This window comes from Gambusia affinis, linkage group LG16, assembly GCF_019740435.1.
Source record: "Gambusia affinis linkage group LG16, SWU_Gaff_1.0, whole genome shotgun sequence".
Taxonomy (NCBI): domain Eukaryota; kingdom Metazoa; phylum Chordata; class Actinopteri; order Cyprinodontiformes; family Poeciliidae; genus Gambusia; species Gambusia affinis.
In genome coordinates, this window is record NC_057883.1 from 20,710,510 (window position 1) to 20,732,231 (window position 21,722).

Here is a 21,722-nt window from a genome sequence, read left to right on the forward strand (position 1 = left end):
ATGGCGAGTAATTAGGTTTTAACTCCAGCAAGAGAAACCAAAAAGACTGCACAGAACTAACAGCCTTCAATGTAAGAGTGAACTTTGTTGACCCGACAGCTGAGAATGAGAAAGAAGCACAAGAGTTGTTTGAACCTGAAATCCAAACCCAAAATGGTTTTGGTAAACAGCTTTCCAATCGAACATTTGTTGGACAGGTATCCCTACATGATGGTTTTTTTCTTTACACACGAGTTGGGTTAAAAACAAACTGTGGTTCATTGCCCACCTTTGTGTGGTTTGTTTGTGTAGGAAAACTAACAGTACAAACATTCCTTTGTACTTCTGATTATCTGGAATTTATCTATTTTTTCCACACATTTCCTTGTTCCATACAACCTCTTTGAGGGTCCAAATTCAAAAGTTACATCCTCCTAAAGACCCAGTCTACCTGGTGGACATTATCTTGGTCCATCGTTGACCGTTTAGTTTTCAGGTTTGTTCCCGCCATTACCTCAGCAGAAGTCCTGTCGCTTAGCAACCATGGCAGCACCGAACACAAGGTAGCTGTTGCAGTTTGTTTACTTACTTACTTATTCTGCTATAGTTAATGAGTTATTTTTAAAAAAATCTAAAGATATTCATGTAAATGACAAAACCCTTTCAGCTTCTAACTGTTCTTTATTAAATATGTATATTTAATAAAGTCTTGAGGCTACACCGAAGCACGCGTGAGACATCTCCATCTCAGCAGGTGCTCCTTTATCCTGCTCCGCCCCCAAACACAATGCAGCACAAAGGTTCCTATCCACCGAAAGCCTGATACTACATCCCCTTTCTGAATGCCTTGCAGCAAGAAGGTCGTGGGTTCGATTCCCGGCCCGGGGTCTTTCTGCATGGAGTTTGCATGTTCTCCCTGTGCATGGTGGGTTCTCTCCGGGTTCTCCGGCTTCCTCCCACAGTCCAAAAACATGACTGTCAGGTTTATTGGTCTCTCTAAATTCTCCCTAGGTGTGAGTGTGTGTGTGAATGGTTGTGTGTCCTGTATGTCTCTGTGTTGCCCTGCGACAGACTGGCGACCTGTCCAGGGTGTACCCGGAACGTAGCTGGAGAGGAACCAGCAACCCTCCCGACCCCTTTAGGGACAAGGGTGAACAGAAAATGGATGGATGGTTTATATAAGAACATGTAGAGATGTAAACTTAAATCACACCAGAAAGATGCATCCTGTGGAATACCAAAGATTAACTCAGTATCTTACTAGTACGTTTCCACAGTAGAATGTTCTAGAACTTTAATTTGTCATTACTGTTTATTTATCTATTTTACACTAACAATGCACAAACTTAAAACTCTTTCCAGTCACAGTTCAGCCTTAGAACTAGATATATATAAATCTCAGAACATCAAAGTAATCTCTATAACATTTAACTTTAGCTACTAAGAGGAAGGGGTGGACTACCCAAGTCCTCTATCTGAGTGTGGGGATTATTCTGCCCCATGCAGGAAACTCACTCAGTTCCTATGAACAAATGTAATCATCCAGACGGCTAACCTCCTGCTGGACTTCATCTGGATCAGGTGTGTGTGTGGAGAATTGTGAAGATTTTCTTCAGGTATTGTCTCGTGTGGAACAGCAGATGTTTCAGCTGGAACAACAGATGTTTCAGTTGCTCCAGGAGTGTGTGAAAGGTGGTAGCTATTCCTAGCTATATCCGGATCTGGACTGACTCCTGGTGCATCAATGACTTGTCCCAAGACCTTTATTCTGCGTTTAAAAAAAATAACATTTGTCATTTAGTGTTACTTTCGCCTCTTGGAGTCAAAACATTGCCTTCCTCAGTCTTTCATCGTGCTCCTGCTGCGTCGTCCCCCAGATGAGGACATGATCCATCTGACAAAGGACCCCATCCAGGCCCTCTAGAATCTGTGTCATGCGTTTCTGGAAGTGCTGTGGTGCCGCTGAAATCCCAAAGTAGAGCCGATTGTAGCAATAGCGCCCAAAAGGTGTAATGAAGGTGGTGAGCAGGGAAGACCTCCTTGACCATATGTATATTTAATAAAGTCTTGAGGCTACACAGAAGCACGCGTGAGACATCTCCATCTTAGCAGGTACTCCTTTATTCTGCTCCGCCCCCAAACACAATAACAATAACAGCACAAAGGAATCTTTGTGCTGTTATTGTTAACTTTAGTGCAACAATAACGTTAGTGTAGTGATACTATTTTGATACTATATTGTTAACGTTAGTGTAGTATCGCCTGATACTACACTAACGTTTGTACCACTAGATTTTAATATTGCTCTCCCGTTCTGTCTCCCACTCCGTATGTTACAAAAACAAATATCTCTCATTTCGCCCCATAAATCAGTTACGATTATTTTAATCTTACATTTTTCTGTTTTCTGTTTTGATTTGTTCAGTTTCATAAATGTTCAGTCCCAAAAAAGCATTTAAAAAATAAAAAAAAACTCTTCTCCGTGGGTTTTTGTCAGGCATTCTTCTGGGCAGTCTCCCAGTGGTTGCCAGGCTACAGCTACTCAAACCCAGGAAGAAGAGTGTTGATTCTGTTTCATGATAAGAACGGCAGGGAGACACGTTTACATCAGAAATGACAACGACTCCTTTACCAGTTTTGGACGGAGACTCTTGTTCAAAACTTCAAATGGAAGAACGAGTGAAAAATGTTTTTGTCACTCAGCCGGAGGACCCGAGGTAGGCGTGATCTGCTCGTTATGGACAGGATATTCAAAAGTGTCTTGACCAAATCACACTGTTAATAACGATTGGTTTGTTTAGAGACAGGAAAAAAAAGAAGATGTGCATACCTGGTACAACAGAAGTAAGGACAAATATATATTTTTAAATGTGTAACAAATGTTATGCTTGTTATGGATAACTACACATTGCCAGAGTTGGATGTCCATGATTATGTTTTTAATGTCTAGACTTCAAGCAAACTCTTAGAGGCTGGAGTGAAAGCACTAAAAAGGACCCTTATTGCAAGAAAACAGGCTGAGCTGCATGAACTGGACGTGCAACTCGCCCTCAAAACACAAGACTTCAGGAGCTGCATGGAGGCTCTTGCTAATAGAAGGTCCGAGTTGGAAACTCAACAACAGCAGGTGAATTGAAATTTCCTAAAATTACTGTAACTGTAGGAAGAAGAATAAGTCTAGTAGCGATTTTTGCTTTTTCTCCCAGACTAAAGAGGAGGAGATGAAATTTGAGAAGTTTGTGGCTGAGAAAGAAGTGAAGCGACAAAGAGCGCTGAAACAGTGTGAAGCAACTTTGGAGCAGAACATCCTGAAGCAGAGACAGATTGAGGATTTAACTGAACAACTGACAAAACTACAAACCAGGTGAGGATGTGAGACAAACAGTTTAATAATGTCAGAGGTTCCCGTTGTTTGCTAAGCCCATCTTAAACTTACAGGAGACACATTGTAAAGCAGAGAACAGAAAAAAACAAAATCTACGAGGATTATCTGATGAAAACTCTGGATCGTCTCCCTAGCCGTAAGTCCAAATATATCCACTTCATAAAAAGTCATACTACCTATTTTTTTAATCTCACTTTCTGACTTTAAGGATTATTAGGTCCGTCAGAAATCTGAATGTTTTTAAAGGGCCAGTTGTGCCAGAATGTATTGATAAAAAAATGTTAAACTGTTAAAGCTTCAATTAGTAGCTGTTTGTTTTTGAATTCAATAAGTGTTTCTTAAAATTAAATAATATTGAACTTTTTAAAAATATATATATTTTCAGGATTTTATGATTGTTTTGTGGTTTTTATAATGAAAACCACAGAGTTTGTGGTGTTAATTTAGGAGTATTTGTAAGGAATTTTTACAATATTTGCGCTAGTTTATGAGGTGACATCTTATTACTCGCCGTGTCGATCACAGTCTATAACTTGACATCAAGTGCAGCTGAGCCAGCAGTCAATTAAACCCAATGTTTTTGGTTAATTTTGAGACAAATTTGAAGTAAAAAATCAGAAAAAATGTGGAGATTAGTTGGTTTTGTGTGAATTTTGAGGGTTTGTGAAAAACTGGAGGAACTTATTGATGTAATTTGGAGACTAGAGGCCGACATAAAAAGATACAGCAGGCCAGATTTGGCCCCCAAGCCTTGAGTTTGACACATGTACCCTAGATAATTCCCCCTCTCATTATTTTGTCATTTAGCAAACAGAAATGTTTTCTGTAATCTTAAACAGGAATAGTCTGATTCAACATCAGACGGTGAGGAAAAAGGTACGCATGTTTTTATACATTGAATGTTTGGCAACTTGCTCTGCTGGAACAAAGTGTGTGTGATCTCTTCCAGTTCCCCGCCACAACAATAGCGAATCTTTAGCCATGCTGATCATTCGACGCCATGAGACGCTGTCCTTCACCCACCAGGAGCTGCTGCAACGTTTGAGGCGAATGCAGGCGGAGGTGGAGCGGCAGTGGCGGCAGCTGCAAAACATGAAGCAGCAGCACAGCACAGCAACACTGGTTAGAGATCCATAAACATTCAGGTCAACAGGGCTGGCCTAAGCCTTTTTGTGGCCCACAGCAGAATTTCATTTGAGGCCCCCCATAGCAACATGTCAACACCAGAGGCTTTGTCATTCCTAAGCTACTTTATGTTGTTGTTAGCATCATTTATAATTAGCTTACATCATTCTAGTGTTGTTAGGGCTTCTGATTTTAACCATAAGGAGTAGCAAAATTAAAATAAAGGATTTTAAAATGCAGAGTGGCATTTAAGTGTGCTATATTATTTTAACTATTTGTTTAAACTAAATTTACAGAAAACAAGTTAACAATATCTCATATTTCCCCAACAGCAGGAAAATATTAGCCTGTTGTTTGTGTAACAGGTATAAAAAATAATACAGAAATGTGCAGCAGAATTTAGTTTGTATTATTTTAAAATTTTTTTATATTTTAGTGTGTTAGGTTGGGGCTCTTGGGGTCCCCCTGGTGGTGTGGAGGCCCTAAGCAGCTGCTTAACTGCTTAGGGCCTCCTAAGCCCTAAGCAGTTAATTCTGAATATCATGTGACTTTAATGTTTGCATCTTTCATGCACAGATGTCCAGTAAAGAACTTTCTGAACTGCACAGCGAGTTAGAAAGCCTGAAAGAGAAGAACAGGCAGGTTGAAGTTAACCTGGTGATGAAACGAGGCGTATCCAGAGAGAAGGTGTGATTTTCTCAACATTAGAGTTCAAAGATGGTTAATTTACAGACAGTAGAACTGCTGTGAAAAATGAAATGTGTATTTGTGTCTCGCAGGTAGAGGAAGTTGGAAAATTACTTATGGCTGTCAACAATCTTGCACAAGAGTGTTACATCCCAGAATTTGGACCGCTGGAAGGCATGAGTGTCTTGACTATGATGGACATGGTGAAGGTAACTTTCTTTACTACCGATAATAAACTGGATAAACTGGAATACCAAGGAAGATTACTTTTATAACTAGAGTTATAAGGCATATCTGACATATTCTTTATTAATTTAAACAACGCTGAGAAATACAGGCAATACAAAGTTATAATAATAATTAATCATCTTTGTTATTATAGAAATCATGCAATAAAATTACATGGGTTGGGTTATATATAAAAAAAAAATCAATACTTCATTAATCCCAAAAGGAAATTAAATAAATATGGCTTAAAAATAAAATCTCAGATTTTTTTAATACCAGATCCAATTTCCAATTTTAATCTTAAACACAGAAAATATTTTCAAAAAGTGGCTTTTATATCAATCATTCCATGCTAGGAACATTTTTGTTCAATTACAAGAATGTTGTCATAATATTAGCAAAAAAAGATGCAATTTTACCAGAAATTGTTTTTTAAATTTCAAGAAAAAAGTTGTTTTAATGATTTTGGGGTAATGTCTTCCTCCTCTCTAAAAAGCATCCATTGACTTTATTTAACTGAAGCTGTGGGAACTAACCCACCAGAAGCTTAGATGTTTGTATTATATACTATTTTATACAAATTATATATATATATATATATATATATATATATATATATATATATATATATATATATATATATATATATATATATATATATATATATATATATATATATATATATATATATATTTGTGTCTTTTTCTACATATTTTTAGAGATTAAAAATGAAATAAATGTGTGCCATCGTTTTCCAGGAGTTTGTACTGGACAAGGCCGACACGGAGAAGAGATTGAGGAAGCTGGAGTCCTGCTCCACCGCAACTCTGACCGACAAACGATGGAGAAAGTCGCAGAAAAGCATCGGCAGCAAAACTCAAATCAAAAGCTCAAGTAAAGCCAGTAAAATCAGCGACTCGTCCAACTGATGCTGTCATTTTCTTTTCTTTTTTTTTCTGCTAAGCACTTTAAAGTGTGTTTTTATGGTTTGTGTTTTAAACCAGTTTCCCACTTGAGTGAATCTTTTGCCTCCAGAATCAGGAAAATGTCATGGGGAAGTAGCCATTGTTTAATTTTAAAATGAAGAATTAGATTCAAATAATGCAGAAAGGCACATAACCAGCACAATATGCAATGCAGTGTCTGAGAAACTTGGTTACAAGCTTTAATTTGTAGTAAATTACTCATCAAAACAAGGATTTCATTTAAGACAAACAGGTAAGGGAAATGTTTTAATCTCTGATGGTTATTAGAGGTTAGAGATGGTTATCTCTGATTAGGTTGAAGTGCAATTTGCAGAAAAAATTAGGGGGATTTTTGTTGAGTTCTTTGTTTCTACAGATAATCTGGAATCTGTGTTTTTATTAAATATGCTTAATTTGCCCTTTTCCATAAAGGCACATCTGCTAAAGCTGCGATAAAACCTTAAAGCTAATTATTTTACATCAGAATCCAACACTGAGAAAACCACATGCGGCGCATAAACCTGGGTGTTATTATTTTTCATAGTTCTAGTTTTTAACTTTTTAATTATTGTGCTGACTTTTTTTCTATATTTAAATGTCTGCATAAACTCATACTTATATATACGCTCCCTTTTATTCTTTATTCTATTTCCTATAAAGTTTATATATTTATACTGAATGTCTATGAGGTTGACAAAATTATTGATCATTAAAGATAATTCTGATTCAATTCTGACTGTATATAATAGTCATTTCCTGATTTCTTTCTTGAACAACGTGTTTACTTGTCTTTCCCATTTTTGAATATTTTCAGGTTATGTTCATGGAAACTTTAAATTAAAAATTACTCATTTAAGATTCCCGGTCAACTTAGAAAGCAAAGCACTAAAAAAATAAACGATTAAGCTACATTTATTTTACTGATTCTACAATATTTATTTAAATCGCTGTTTTTTTCAGCTATTGTTTTCAATTAAAATTTGTATTTTCCAAAATTTTGCAGAGTAACATTGTGTTACTGCTTTATTTTAAGTTTTTTTGGTCAGTCTTTAAGGGGAAACTATTTAGAAGCTACAATAGAGGAAAAATACAATAAAAGTGATAATATAATAGTTTTATTCTACTAATGCACTAAAACAAATAAAGTATTTTTAAATATTTTAAGTGAATCAGTCATTAACTTGCTGTAGTTTTTTTTAAAAAAGGACCTAAATGTTTTCGACCATATAATTAAGGTCAGCGTTGCTAAACGTGTACTGGCCCTTTAAATGGACTACGCACATGCTCTTCCGCAAACATCCGGTTTTCGGGAAAGTGGAAGTAGATTTATTTTGTTTTACAAAACGTGTTTCAACGCTTCTATTGACGTGCGTCAGGCTGCGTGTGCCCGTGTGAAGCTGCGCTTTGGTCCCAAAGCTGCTCGGTTGTCGGCAGATGGAGGACTGCAGCCTGGTTTCATGCATAGAGGACATTTCATCGCTCCTGCCCGAAGGAACACCGAGTCCCAAGTACCAAGTATGCGGCTTCATGTCCAAAAGAAAGCAGCTTCTTTTGTTTTACTCGGTCCGCTGTGTCGTAAACAAACACAACTCCTCTTCTTTTAGGATTTGGCCCGCCAGTTTTCGGCAGTGAGGAAAGTCTACGGTGATGGAAACTGCTTCTACAGAGCGATCTTCTTCGCACACCTGGAGTTGATTCTACACAACCCCAGAGCCCTGCAGAGGTCAGTAGTGACCTGTGCAATGCAGACACACAGACCCCAAAACCAGGGGTGTGCAAAGTCCGACCCGCGGGCCATTTTTGGCCCTTGTTTGGGGTCCACGACAAGGTTATTATGGTTAAAGGAGCAGTATTGTGTGTTTTCCAGACACATGGAGCCATTTTATAGCACAATATGACAACTGTGCTATAAAATCTATTTAAGAGCTGTCGTTAACTGTGTTAACTTCAGTTGTTATAAGAATGCTATATATATCAAATATGACTGTACTTTGTAATTTAACGCCTTGGAATTTGGACTCTATAAAAACTTGCTGAATCTCTGTCATCACATCACTCCTCTATTTACCCCTTAACAGAGTTTCTAGTGTTTTACTAACAAGTAGCTCTTAAAATGAGCTCAACTGGTCCACCAGGTGTTTGCTAATTGCTTCTGGCTAGTTTGAAGGAGCTGAGTGTTGAAGCGCTGCACTGTCAGACAGAAGCTTAGAACCTGCAGCTGTGAGGAGTAGCTGTGGCTCAAAGGCGGGGCTAGGTCAATCCAGGTGTTTTACACAGCTGAATGGTTGCCATGGAGATTAAAATACTTATCAAACATGCATGAAAGAATCAAAGCAGCACTCCAGGTGTGTTTTTGATGAGGGAATAACAGTATAACATGACGTAAGGCTAAAAAAAAGTTGATTTTTGCACAATACTCCCCTTTTACTAAAACTAGCAAAATAACAAAAACTGAAACTGAGAAAACATTTTCACTAACTGAAATAAGTAAAAGCAGTAACTAATGGAGAAAAATTATAACTGGAACTATATTATACATTTATGAAACTAACTAAAACACACTGAAATTACAGATATGATATCCTTCGCTTTCATGTTTATGAATCTATTTAAGAGCTGTCGTCAAATTACGGCGCTCCATATTCCTCCTGGCGGCATTAAGCTTGTCTGCTAAATGTTGACAATATGGTAATTTCTTTGAGGAACAAGTAATTTTTCAGAAAGATATAGCAGCTTGTTTGAAGTAAATAATTCATTGATGTGGATGAAAACGTAGTAGATCCACTGGCAGATTATTTCACTTATAGCATCTTTTTGTTATAAGTGAAATAATCTAGCAGTGGAATGTTTTGGTCAATATTAAGGAATTATTGACTTAAAACAAACTCCTGTATCTTGCTGAAACATTAGTTTCAGTAAGTTAGTTTTGTCTTATTTTAAGTGATATTTGCACTAGAAGCTACAAAAATACTTTAAGATTTTGTATTTTTTTCAGTGTAATTGTATTGGATAAATACCAGAAATTGTTTGTAATCGAAACCTAAAAAATTTGAAAACTGGATGCCTTGACAATAATTTACATATTTACTTCCAACAAAAACCCAGACTATTTATTTAATTAAAATTACTACAATTTAGTTTATTGTTGGAAAGGGGAAAAAAAAAAGCATTTTTCTTTTTTGGTCTGAGTCATTTAGACCAGTGGTCTCCAACCTTTTTAGTACAGCGGACCGGGCCAAGCCTTCGTAAATTTCCTGCGGACCAGGGGGGGGGGTGAAGATCGAACGGGGGGGGGGGGGGGGGGGTGCGCGCGTTGTGAGCTGGCGCATGACTCAAACCTCGGCATCCGGTGTACGATTTTCAAAATAAAAGCTCCTCCATACTCAATACATAGAACGGACATATTTAATTATTTCTTGCGCGGCCCGGTACCAATTGGTCCACGGACCGGTACCGGTCCGCGGCCCGGTGGTTGGGGACCACTGATTTAGACGAAATGACGAAACGTTTGGCCACTCCTGTTTAGAGCACTTCAGAGGTCAGAAATAAACTGAACTCTGCACAATCCCAACATCAGTGTCTTTACTCTGCAGAGACCCAGAGCCAAGCTGAGGTCAGTATCAGCCCACATAGAAAAATGTTTTATGTCTGGTCCTTATGGTCCTTATTCATTTCAGATTTAAGGACCAGATAATACAAAGTGGAAAAGTTTTGATTTCTGCAGGATTTGAAGAGGCTTCATTCGACCACCTCCAGAGCACAGTGAGTTTCCCTCTCTCTTGTTTTAGGAAACATTTTTCTAATACAGCATTTTTAGAACACTCAAGGTAATATAATTACTTGATTGTGCTATAAAATGCTTTTGACTTTACAATTTTGGCTCTTATGATATAAGTTTGGACACCACTCCCTTAAGTCTTAGTCAGCTTCTTAATTATTAATTACTTACAATAATTAGCATTGCCCCATTGTGGAGCCAACACTTTCTAGAAATGTAGACGGGGATTTTCAAACAGCAGCCATTCTTTCACTTGCATTTAATCAAACTAGTTGAGCCCAACAAACTGGTTTGGACTTACTGTAAACTTTTGGCACCAGAACCAACAACTATCCAAACAAACACGGCTTTAAAAATATCTCTTGCTCTGGCTGCAAGAAAGAAAAATGCTGAAATGTTTCCCGGCTCTGCAGCTCTATTTGTTTACCATTCGTCTCGCCCTGCAGGTCCTACATGTGGTGGATCAGTGCACTGCTGCAGAGCACGAAGACGTTCTCCTGAGGCTCTTCAACGAACAGATCATCTCGAACAGCGTTGTCCAGTTCCTCAGGTTGCTCACATCTGCACACCTCCAAACCCATGAAGACTTCTTCTGCAACTTCGTTGAGGCTCCAGATCTGAAGGTTTACTGTCGTCAGGTAGGAATAAACCTAACGCCTGCTGAGAATATTTATTATTGGGAGTTTAAAAAGGATGTAAGAAGGTGTTGATTAATGAGCTGATCAATTTTTAGATTAATAAGCGGCCATTTAATTTTCTCTTGTATCAAGAGCGTTTACTGTCTTGTCGAACACATTAAACTTAAAAATATTTATAAAACATAACAAAACCGGAATATCTTAGGTTGCTGAATTAACGTGAACCATTAAACGGAGATGCTCATAAGGAAGTATTATCCGTTCGCTCTTGACGAAATGTTTAAACTTCGCTCCATTAAGTGCATTAAAGCCCTCAAAATCAACCTTTCTTATTAGCATGTTGTTTTTCCCCATTAAATTTTTATCGGTTATCCCTTGTGGTTTTTTGTCATAACATCTTCGCCTTTTTAGCATATCAGTATTTTTTGAATGAGAAGTTGGCGCAGCTCGGCTGAATGAGCGCGATCAAGGTGAAACTTAAGGAGCTTGTTAAGCATTTATGTTGCAAAACATCTAAAGGATTTTTCGGGTGTTCATATTTTAAGACAGAACTGCATAAAGTGCATTTTGCATCCCAAACCGGACTCCGTTTGGCCCATTACTCTTCGCCGTTCTGATATGGTCGCCATCTTTGTTTCTGTATCAACGGCTGCGTTTAAGGATGACCAGCGTCGCCCTCTGCTGGATGGCGGCCAAACTACAACACTAAGCGAACGTTATTAGTTGATAGATAGGAACTTATTTTAATCTAATAATTAATGAATTATTTGGGTGCACTCGTGGTGCTGATGGAGTTTTGTTTGGCCTCGTTCAGGACGTGGAGGTAATGGCCATGGAGTGCGACCACGTCGACATCTTGGCCCTGTCTCAGGCTCTGGACGTTGGGATCCACATCGTATCCATGGAGGGTAACGAGCAGCAGCTGGCGCACCACATCATTCCAGAGGGAGTGGATCCATCCGTGCATCTCCTCTACCAGATGTCACATTACAACATTCTCTATCCACGGACTTGCCTGTGACCAGTTCAGGAAGGGGCCAAATACAGACAATAAAAACACACTCAGGCTTTTAGATCATTATGAAAACAGAACTTTATAAAATATAGCGGCCCATCCACAAAGCTACACAAACAGTAAGAATTATTAAAGGTAGAATTAAGCTCTCTTTAGTACAGAAACTTTTTATTTAACCACATTATTTCTGCATCTTCATCCTTTTTCTTTGCTTTTGTTCTTTCTGCTGTTGTGGGAAATATCTTTTCAGTTTCTTCTGTCCTGAAATTCTGGTCAGGGCGCTTTCCATCCCTGCAACAGGCATGTTCGCCAGGGCCAGTTTCCCCATTTTAGTCGGGTACTTTGTTTTTACCAAGTTCTTAAAAATTGGCTGAGAAATCAGATGTTTTAAATTCTTCTTCATCTGCTTTACCATCTTCTTTTGCTCCATGTCTGTTTCCTGGTCTCTAGCGCCACCTGTGGACACAGATGGTTTTTCAGAATTTTTTTAGTGATATGAGAGTTTTTGAACTTAGGTTCATCCCAGCTGCTTTCATACAACCATTGCAGATAGAAAAAAGACATTTTCTAGAAAAAAATCAGGACATTTCTGAGTTTGAAAAGTCAAAAGTTTTCTAGGCTGAAAGAAATTGACATTAATTTCAGAAACTTAAGAATATCAAAAATTGAAAGATCTCCAAGTTTTTTTTCTAAAAGATTTTAGTTTTTCTAGCAAATTTGCAACTTCAAATTCAGAAATTTCCACAATTTCTCTAGGATATTCCTGAGATTATTCTCAATGTAATTTTTTAGCACATTTTTTCACTTTTCAACACAAATTTAATTGGGTTTTTTCCCCCAGAAAACTTGAGATGTTTTGGCAGAAAGTTACTTCATTGTTTTTTTTTAGCTACAATAAAAGCATATTGAACCACACTAGAATAGAACTACGAGAATAAAGTCATAATATTACAACTATTCTCAAAATACGACTTAATTATAGTTTTATTTTGACTTATTCTTATACATTATTGTAATATGACTTCATTCTCATATGTGTTTTGTCTTATGACTTTATTCTCAGTTTTTATTTTTTATTAGTATGGCTCTAATACTTTGTAGTACTTTTGTACATTTCTCAGAATAGAATTAAAATTCTTTGATCTCCCATAATTCCAATACTTCTCATCAAAACAAATAGTCCTGAGTATACAGTTATATTAACATGACAGCAATTTGACTGTCAATAAAATGAATGGTCATAATGAATCACTGACAGACTTTTGAGTGATGAGCTAAGGACTTTGAGAAAGAAACTTGTTTTTTGCATAAATTGTTTTGAGAAATGCACCAAAGAAACTGAGAATAGCTGTAAATACTGAGTGTGTTTAATTTAATTTTACCGATCAGGAGGTCATCGTCGAGGTCGACCTCCAGGGCCTCTGCTGCCTGCTTGAACCACGAGTCATGCTGCTTCTCTCTGTTGTTGTAGTATTCGATCTTTTCGATCTTCCTGGCGAGGTTCACGCGCTCCTGTAACGTGCCAGACAGTTTGTTAATGGAGACATAAAATCACAGAGCTCTGTTGTCACACGATGCTGATTGATTTATACCTTGATGGCCTTCATGCATTTGTTTTCCACGGGGAACGTGGGTAGCTCCTCGTCCTTTCCCAGAGTTTTGGAAATCTTTCTGAAGTTCATCACATCGTCTGGACCGATGAGCAGCAAGCTGAGCCCCTCCTTGGTGGCTCTTGCTGTGCGGCCGCTCCGATGGACATACGTCTCTGATGTTCGAGGAACCTGCACGATAAATAATTATACATTTTTTACATCCACTTTCCTTTATTTCTGCACTGGATTCACAAAGCAAACTACACTAAAGACATGCAGGAGCAATCCTGCCCATCAACACCAACACATTTTGTTTAATGAGATTGCTGCTGTTTGCTCTTAAACAACACATACAGTGTTTTTATAATTAATATTTTAATTGAGCCACTTGAATATCTTAAGGGGGACCTATTAAGCACAATTCACTTTTTCATGATTTTATGTTTCTATTTAGGTCTCAGCTGCTCCGAAAAACAGACACAATCGACAGGCACTTCGCTGTTAAGTAGCAACCAAAGTTGAGCTCCAGCACGTTTCTTCTGCTGATTTTACAGCTGTATGCATGGTACAATGGCTGCTGGAAAAGACAAGTGTTTTGTTGTTGACCTATCATCTAGAAACCACTTGGTGCATTCTTGTTGGTCGTGCAGGAGGCTCAACAAATGCTTTTCGAAGATGCACGGTTGCATAATTGCACATCTGTTTGCAGCCATTTTCACATGAGAGTGTAAACATTGAGTTGGGGGGGTGTGGCCAGCAGCAGCTTATTTGGATTTAAAGAGACAGGAGACCCTAAAAGGAGAACTGACTAAAATCTCATTATCTAAGAACAATTTGTACAAAAAATGTAATGAATAATTTTGTAAAGCCAATAAACATTCCTAACCTGTACAAGGTAGCATAATAGGTCACTTTTAACATTTTTTTTTGCACATCTATTAGGAGAAACTACAGTTCGTTTTTTATGATTTCTTCATAACATTCCAATTCAAAATGCATTTTTAAAAATCCTCTACTATTGCTGCTAGTTTTGTTTATTTGCTGGTGTGGGAATCTTTAAAATTTCACGTTTCATTGTTTTCCACTGGATGGAGATATTTTTGTTCATGTGTTGTAAGTCCACCAGGTTGAATGGGAAACAATGTAATCAGTTTTTGTTTAAAAAAATTAATAAAAATGCATAAATCATCATGCAATTGTATGTAATAAAGAGGATATCCATATTTTTACATCAGTTTTCATACTGTGAAGGTAACACAACCATATCAGTGCAGGATTCTTAATGAAATAGATATCAACGGATTTAGTAATCAATTAATCGTTAACTGGGGGATGCAGGCTCAAAAAAGGCAATTCGCTGAAAGAACAACACACTCAGAGCAGTTAAGACAAAACTGTACAAAGTATAAACATCAAAAATAAAAACATTTGTCTGTAAATATGTTCTACCCAGAACTCCTCAAGTGGCATTATTTTAAAAAATTTATCCGAAGAGTTTTTGCGGTGCTAATGGCTCGTATTTTTGTGACAGTAGGCAGACAGGAAAAGGGCGAGGAGAGGGGGGAAGACATGCAGCAAAGATCGTCGGGACCGGGAGTCGAACCTGCGACGTCCGCGTCGAGGACCAAGGCCTGAGCTTTTCACAGTTTAAACTCATTTTAAGATGGAGATGCACTCATTGCTACAAATGATCAAACATACATTAAAGAAATGCTATCTTGTTACATTTTAGGCAATAAAAATGTTTTTATTCTTTAAAAATTTTATTAAATTGTTTATTTGGAACTTTATCATATTTTTATATTGTATAAAAAAAAGGCTTGAATGAAAAGTCTGCAGAGCGTGCCATTTAAAAAAAACATTAATCAATTAATCGTTAGAATAATATGTTAATTGATCATTTAAATAATTGTCAGTTGCAGCCTTAGAGAAGTTGATGAGGCTGAAGGTGAGAGGATGCCATGGCCTCACCTGGTAGTGAATAACATGCTGAACATTGGGGATGTCGAGGCCTCGCGCCGCCACGTCAGTCGTAAGAAGGACACAACTGTGGGGACAAGTTAGGACGTCCAACGTCAGAAAAACAAATAATTACTCAACTCTTTCCCGAAGTGACACCTGACGGCTGCGGGGCTTACTTCTGTTTTTCAGCAAAGCGCTCCAGGTTTTTGAGGCGATGTTTCTGGTGCATGTTGGCATGCAGAGGGAGAGGGTTGCAGTCCAAAATGACCAGAAGAGCACTGAGCCTCTTGATGCAGTCGATGCTATTAGCGAACACCATGGTGCGACCGGGATACTGAAGCAGGAAGTAGTACAGGTAGAAGTCCTTCTCATCCTTCTGACAATGGATTTGCGTTTCAGTCAGGGTCTCCACGGTCGCCTCCTTCCTGGTGAGGTCGAGGACTTTCGGTTTGGACTTAATCCCCACCTTCTCCATCAGGATTTCCAGTTTGCTCCGGTTGTCCAGCTGCCTCTTCTTCTTCTGCAGGACACGGCTGGGCAAGCCGTGAACCATCATCAGAGTGGCGGAGAACACAAATGTCTGTCTGGTGGGGTTGAAGTGTGTGGTGTTGAGCATCTCCAGGAGGTTCTCCAGCTCTGCGAAGTGACCTCTCTCTACCATGCGGTCAGCTTCGTCGATGACCAAACACCTGCAGCACAACATCACTGAATTATCTCTTTGTTTTCTTAGCGATGGACGATATGGTTGAAAAATGCATCAGGATACGAGCTTCTCTTATCAGTCGATATCCATAACAATTTATTTGTTTTTTGTTCTAAATATACAAAGAAAATATACTTAAACGGTAACTGTAAAAAACAAAAACAAGCATTTCTTTCCGGATTAGACATATGTCAATTTTAATAGCACATCATTACTATCAAATCCATCTTTTATAGCACCTTTAATACCTAGTAGAGCAACGTTTGGTTATCACCTGCTATAAACAGCCTTCATAGACAGACATCAGGTTCTAGCAGAGCTCCTGAAGACCACTACTCACAGGCTAACTATTTTCTAAATTAAAAAAGAAACAGGTTTGTTTATTTATGTGTAGTATAAATAATGGTTAAATAAAAATCTGTAGAATTTGATTATCTGATTAACCGTCAGAACAATTGATTACTCTAATAATTGTTAGTTGCAGCCATACACGCTACATGTGGAGGTTTTAAAAGCAGGTTTCTGTGTAAATTGAATCATTTTATTTGTTAGATAAGTATTTAGACAGAGTGGTATTCTCAGTCTACAACAGGGGCCTCAAACTCCAGTCCTGGAGGGCCGCAGTCCTGCAACTGCTGCACCACCTGAATAGAATAATTAGGTCATTAAGGCTCTGGAGAACTGATCTACACATGGAGGAGGTAATTAAGCCATTTCATTCCAGTGTTTTGCACCTGCAGGACAGCGGCCCTTGAGGACTGGAGTTTGAGACCCCTGGTCTCAGACTTTCTCTAATCGCTACTAGTTAAGGAATCTGAACCGTGACTCACTTCAGCTGTCTGAGATTGAGCAGATGAGGATGCCCTTCATTGATCAAGTCCCACAAACGTCCCGGAGTGGCGATGATGATCTCCGGTCTGCGCTTCAACATCCGCCGTTGTTTCTGCTGCGCCATGCCACCCACCACTATGGCCGTTTGGATGTCTACAGGGATGGAAACAAGCAAAGGAAAACGAGTCTTTACACGGAGCTAACGGGACAAGCTAATTCAGAGCTAATCCTGCGTCAGACCCGAGGTAACAGCGTCCTAAGATAAGAAATCTGAATTTCAAGTTGCTCATAAGCATCACTTGCGCTAGCTCTTACAATCATAAGTTTAAGCTTCACTTTGCATAAGCAAACGCCACTATTAATTTATTCAGTTTAAAGCTACAGGCGCCCCGTTTAGCTTTTACGACCGTTAGAACCGATGCTGCGTTCCAGTTGCCATCATAACTGGGAAATTCCGGTTTCCATGTCTGCCCCCCCTCTGAAGTCGGATTTCCCACTGGGAAACTGGGAGGAACTCCGATTACTCCCAGTTAGACTTTTTAAGGTGGGTCTCGTCTTTCAATACGGCCACTCTTCGCATCCACAGCAGGGAGCTTAGGTGGCCATTTGTATGACAATGTATGGCTTGTAACATTTGATATGTTTTCGGCATTAAAGCCTGATTTTATAAATAACCAAATCTATTATTCGGCATTAAAGCCTGCTTTTATATAAACCCAAATCTCATTATTTCTCAAGGTAATTTACACTGAGGATTTTCACACTAAAACTTGGCGTACAGAAAAATTTAGAAAAGTGCGGCGCACAAAAAATATCGGATGTATAAAACTGTTTTCACGCACGTGGCTGCGCACCTTTCCCTTACACGTCATAATTTTCGGGAAATACAGCTGCTGGTCCGCCCTGTCGCCACCCTTATATGCATATGTAAATTAGTATAAATACATGAAAGTCTACCACCACCTGAAGCAATAAGGCGACGTCCTAGTTTGTAGCAGTATAAGTATTTCTAATAATAATTCTATATTTTCTGTAAATAAATAAAGAGATCGTGCACATGCCTGTTAGAACAGTAGCACGTCCAGCAGGGATTTAAGTGTCAGAAAGTCCTTTGAGTGGGAATGTGGGCGATTACTCATAATAGTAGAATCATGTGCAGAAGTTGGACATTTACAGAAAAGAAATGCTTTCTGTCCATAAGGATCATTCACAAAGCGGGTGGCTCAACTGAAGGATGACTGCAGCTGGACCGGTACCGCACAGCTCCTTCTTTAAGTTCTGCTCAGAGCTCCAGGATGATCAGTCCAGGCAATCTAAACGCTAATAAACCATCATCAACATTTCCAAGCAGATCAATATGATCTCTGATCAATCGCTCCCTCTGAATCCTTCCATTGGTGATGTTCTCCATCAGAGCCAAAGCGCCGTGCCACAGTTGTGCGGCTATTTATGTACGTATGATTGTATACACACGTTGATCACCTTAAAATAATCAATCTTGTTGATTATTTTTAATCAGCAGGTTTGAGTTAATCTGCTGATTCAACCCTATTTTCTTTTTCTAATTGAGAATGAAATTACCCCACAGATGCATTTCATGCGCTCCGGCGCACAGACCAATGCGTTGCATCTTTATGAGACGAAAAACTGAGAAAAGGTACTATTTACATCCGAATGAAGTTTTCATGTCTTTTTATTTTCTTTATTTTGTCTGCGTCTTGTGGTATTGTCTGAGGATAAATGCGGTTCAGTTTCATCGTTTACATTTAAACAATGAAATATTACAATTATGAATAAAAAACATCAGGTTTGATGTTTCTTGGTCTAAATAACTGAATGTCGTCAGATTTCAGTGTATTTAGGTGAATTTTGACGCTCTGTAGTTTGCCACATATTTTCACGCCAGGGAAAAAGTTTGAGTATATTTACACAAACTTTGACGCAAAGTACATTTTTATACATGCCGACTTGTGCGTAAAATATGGCGGCGCACATTTTTTGTGCGCACACACACTTTATGCATGAGGCCCCTGGTGGAGCAGAGACAAAATGAAAGAAATCCAACAAGGATTTGACATACATGTTTAAATATTATAGGAAAACATCCATCAAGGGCTTGTTCTCATTGTGGAGAAATAAAATCCAACTTTGAAGGGCTTTCCAGTTGATTTTTCCCAGTTTCAAGTGCAACTGGAATGCAGCATAATTATCTTTATCACATTCACATGGTCGTTTAATCACAACTCACCCGTGTATTTTGCGACAGCATCGATGTGGTGTTTGACCTGGACCGCCAGCTCCCTGGTCGGAGTAAGAACCAGTCCGAGGAGAGGCCGGTTCCGCCCCTCAGGAACATTTTCCTTGAAGTCAAACTCTGCATCGTCAATCACTCGAACACACCCAAGCTGTTCGTCCTGATCTTCACCCTCAGATTCCTGTTCGTCTTCATCAGAACCAAGAGTTTGATCCACTTCGATGTCCTCATCTCCCCCTGAAGCCTCCATGCCGTCCTCCTGCTGCTCTCCCGTTTTGGGCTCATCTGTGTCTCCCGGTTTGGACGTTATTTCCGAACCGTCCTTCCACTCCAGGATGGTGTGGATCATGGGAATACCGAAAGCCAACGTCTTACCACTTCCTGCAATTACAAAACGGCTTCAGTGAGCAACGTTTAGGTAAGATTTTCTTATTCAAGACATTTAAAGGGGCAATAAGCTTTATCACAATATCTTGTGGTACCATTGTGATAAACATAACGGTGACGATACAAACTACCTGTCGCTGTTTAACTTTATGATATGACATAGCAATGGCAGATAAAATACACTGTATAGAAGACTACTTACATAAAGTGTGATTTATATAACTAAAATGTACACAGTAACTAGATTTAACCATATTTTCACATTTATTTATATTTATTGAAAAAATAGAGAAACGTAGTAAAAATAATCTCGACTGTTTTAGGGGTTTTTAAGTGTCATTAATTGGAATTTATTGTGGCAATAAATCAAAAACTTATAATAAATTTATCAAGATAAATAATTAATGATATAATAAATGTACACCTCTGCTTATTATTATACCTTGAACAGGATAGGAAAAGTCTTTGGGCTACGGAAAAACATGTTTATTTTATATTTTTGGACAAAATCATTCTCTGATGACGCAAATTTAGTCTGCTCTGTTCTGCAGATTTTGAGCTCTCACTTTAAATCCATATAAGCTTCTGCTGGCCACACCCACAAACTTAAGATTTACACCCCCATGTGAAAATACCTCCAAACAGATGCTCAATTAAGCAACTGTACATCAGAAGTGGAACCTTCTGTGCAACCAAGAAGAATGCAGCAAGTAGTTTCTGAGTGGTAAGTCTACAAAAACACTTGTCTTTTTCAGCAGCCATTGTACAGCGGTAAAATCTGCTGACCAAACATGCTGGAGCTCAGCATGGGTTGCTAGGCAACAGTGCAGTGCCCATTGCGACTTAACAGCTCATTTTTCAGATAAGAAGAAACATTAACTAATTGCTAAAAAACAACTGGGTGGTTTTTTTGCATTTGGTTTGTTTTTAGAAGGAGTCCAGAACCAAATGAATGAAAAAAATTGTGTAAAATGTGAATTTTGCATAATAGGTCCCCTTTAAGATCAGTCTTACCGGTCTCAGCCGCCCCCAGGATGTCCATGCGGTCTCGGATAGCTGGAGGCAGAGCCAGGGCTTGAATGGGAGTGGGTGACGTGAATCCCAGGCTGCTTAAAGCCTTCAACACTGCAGAGGGGACAAACAGATCCTTCCAAGCACTCACATCAGAGTTTTTCTCCTCGGAACCAGAAAGCGCCGCGTTGGTCCAGTTCTTTGGCTGCTTTTTGGGAGGTTTTCTCTGATCCAGACGGGGTTTTTCTTCTTCTGGAGGTTTGGTGGTTTCTTGGTTCTCTGTGACTGCAGTCTGTTCAGTTTGCTGTCTTGATTTCTTCTGCTTCTTTTTCTTCTTCTTTTCTGTGTTGCTGGATTGAACGTGTTCAGAGACAGCAGCTGTTTTTTTCTGACTCTCTCCATCCTCCTGACTGGAAGATTCTCCTTCTTGCTTCACCTCCTCATTAGTACCACAACCAGCCATCTCTGGATCATTTTTAGCAACTTTCTGACGTTTCTTCTTCTTCTTTTTGACAGGTTCATCTCCAGCCTGCTCGGCTTCTCTCTTCTTTGCTCGTTTCTTTTCCTTTCTCAGCTGTTTTACTGCCTTCTCGTTGTCTACCAGACGGTAGGAGGTCAGCTCTTCGAAGCACACCAGGTCCTTCATGCCTTCCTCTGCGAACAAATGAGGATCTAGCTCCACTGGTTTCCATTTGCCCTTAATATCAAAGCTTAATTTGACCGAGGAGCTCGGCTTCCTCCCCGTTTTCCCCTTCTTCGGCTTCATTTTTCTTCAAACTGTAACAAGTTTCGCCAACGTGCTGAACTAAAGACCGAGTATTTGACTGCGCATGCGTGCTAAGCGCTTTAAAACTAGTCAAATTTATTTAACAGTTAAGTTGTTAGACTAAATATCCGTCTGAAGACGATCAATAACAACAATTTACCTAAATTGAAGCGGCTTCAGTCTGGTCACACAACGCATGACACGAGGGCGCAGCCATGACAGTATCGTCACGTGGTTTGTAAAAACTTTATTCATCCAGAAACGTTAACAGCGATCGGGATCGTCCTCGTTGCAAATGATTACTTATTTTACAAATTAGAATTAAAATATATATATTTTAATTAATCTTACAATGGATGTTTTTGTGTCTTTAGAGAAGTCAGAAAATTGAACAGCCCAGCAGTAAACAATGTAAC

The 21,722-nt window shown here is 38.8% G+C and overlaps 3 protein-coding genes across 3 annotated transcripts; 2 read left to right on the forward strand and 1 right to left on the reverse strand.

The window, feature by feature from the left end:
* Positions 1-1,531: 1,531 nt before the first annotated feature.
* Positions 1,532-6,344, forward strand: si:ch1073-416d2.4 (coiled-coil domain-containing protein 42 homolog). Its single transcript, XM_044143762.1, has 10 exons — positions 1,532-2,091; positions 2,477-2,696; positions 2,781-2,823; positions 2,930-3,106; positions 3,186-3,343; positions 3,418-3,500; positions 4,314-4,486; positions 5,066-5,176; positions 5,269-5,385; positions 6,163-6,344. Exons 2-10 carry the CDS (start codon positions 2,593-2,595, stop codon positions 6,331-6,333), a joined length of 1,137 nt encoding a protein of 378 aa, XP_043999697.1. The 5' UTR covers positions 1,532-2,091; positions 2,477-2,592; the 3' UTR covers positions 6,334-6,344.
* Positions 6,345-6,534: 190 nt separating this feature from the next.
* Positions 6,535-11,951, forward strand: LOC122846677 (ubiquitin thioesterase OTUB2-like). The gene is made up of 6 exons (XM_044143765.1): positions 6,535-6,622; positions 7,746-7,884; positions 7,974-8,092; positions 10,047-10,131; positions 10,594-10,785; positions 11,600-11,951. Exons 2-6 carry the CDS (start codon positions 7,804-7,806, stop codon positions 11,804-11,806), a joined length of 684 nt encoding a protein of 227 aa, XP_043999700.1. The 5' UTR covers positions 6,535-6,622; positions 7,746-7,803; the 3' UTR covers positions 11,807-11,951.
* Positions 11,861-21,542, reverse strand: ddx24 (DEAD (Asp-Glu-Ala-Asp) box helicase 24). Its single transcript, XM_044143759.1, has 8 exons — positions 20,544-21,542; positions 19,137-19,523; positions 16,888-17,041; positions 15,531-16,043; positions 15,364-15,439; positions 13,393-13,581; positions 13,183-13,312; positions 11,861-12,256 (listed from the first exon to the last, which is right to left on the reverse strand). The coding sequence occupies exons 1-8, from the start codon at positions 21,304-21,306 to the stop codon at positions 11,982-11,984; spliced, it is 2,487 nt and encodes an 828-aa protein (XP_043999694.1). The 5' UTR covers positions 21,307-21,542; the 3' UTR covers positions 11,861-11,981.
* Positions 21,543-21,722: the final 180 nt, after the last annotated feature.

What these genes read in the sequence shown, in the direction of transcription:
- ddx24 (XM_044143759.1), bottom strand. Translation starts at nt 21,306, where the DNA reads ATGAAGCCGAAGAAGGGGAAAACGGGGAGGAAGCCGAGCTCCTCGGTC. An exon ending in CCTGGGGGCGGCTGAGACCG is followed by an intron (nt 19,524 to 20,543) that starts GTAAGACTGATC and finishes TTGTAATTGCAG; the next exon opens with GAAGTGGTAAGACGTTGGCT. An exon ending in AGCATGTTATTCACTACCAG is followed by an intron (nt 13,582 to 15,363) that starts GTGAGGCCATGG and finishes TTTATCGTGCAG; the next exon opens with GTTCCTCGAACATCAGAGAC.
- si:ch1073-416d2.4 (XM_044143762.1), top strand. Translation starts at nt 2,593, where the DNA reads ATGACAACGACTCCTTTACCAGTTTTGGACGGAGACTCTTGTTCAAAA. An exon ending in TCTGGATCGTCTCCCTAGCC is followed by an intron (nt 3,501 to 4,313) that starts GTAAGTCCAAAT and finishes GATCTCTTCCAG; the next exon opens with TTCCCCGCCACAACAATAGC. An exon ending in GAGGCGTATCCAGAGAGAAG is followed by an intron (nt 5,177 to 5,268) that starts GTGTGATTTTCT and finishes TGTGTCTCGCAG; the next exon opens with GTAGAGGAAGTTGGAAAATT.
- LOC122846677 (XM_044143765.1), top strand. Translation starts at nt 7,804, where the DNA reads ATGGAGGACTGCAGCCTGGTTTCATGCATAGAGGACATTTCATCGCTC. An exon ending in CACCGAGTCCCAAGTACCAA is followed by an intron (nt 7,885 to 7,973) that starts GTATGCGGCTTC and finishes CTCTTCTTTTAG; the next exon opens with GATTTGGCCCGCCAGTTTTC. An exon ending in TGAAGGTTTACTGTCGTCAG is followed by an intron (nt 10,786 to 11,599) that starts GTAGGAATAAAC and finishes GGCCTCGTTCAG; the next exon opens with GACGTGGAGGTAATGGCCAT.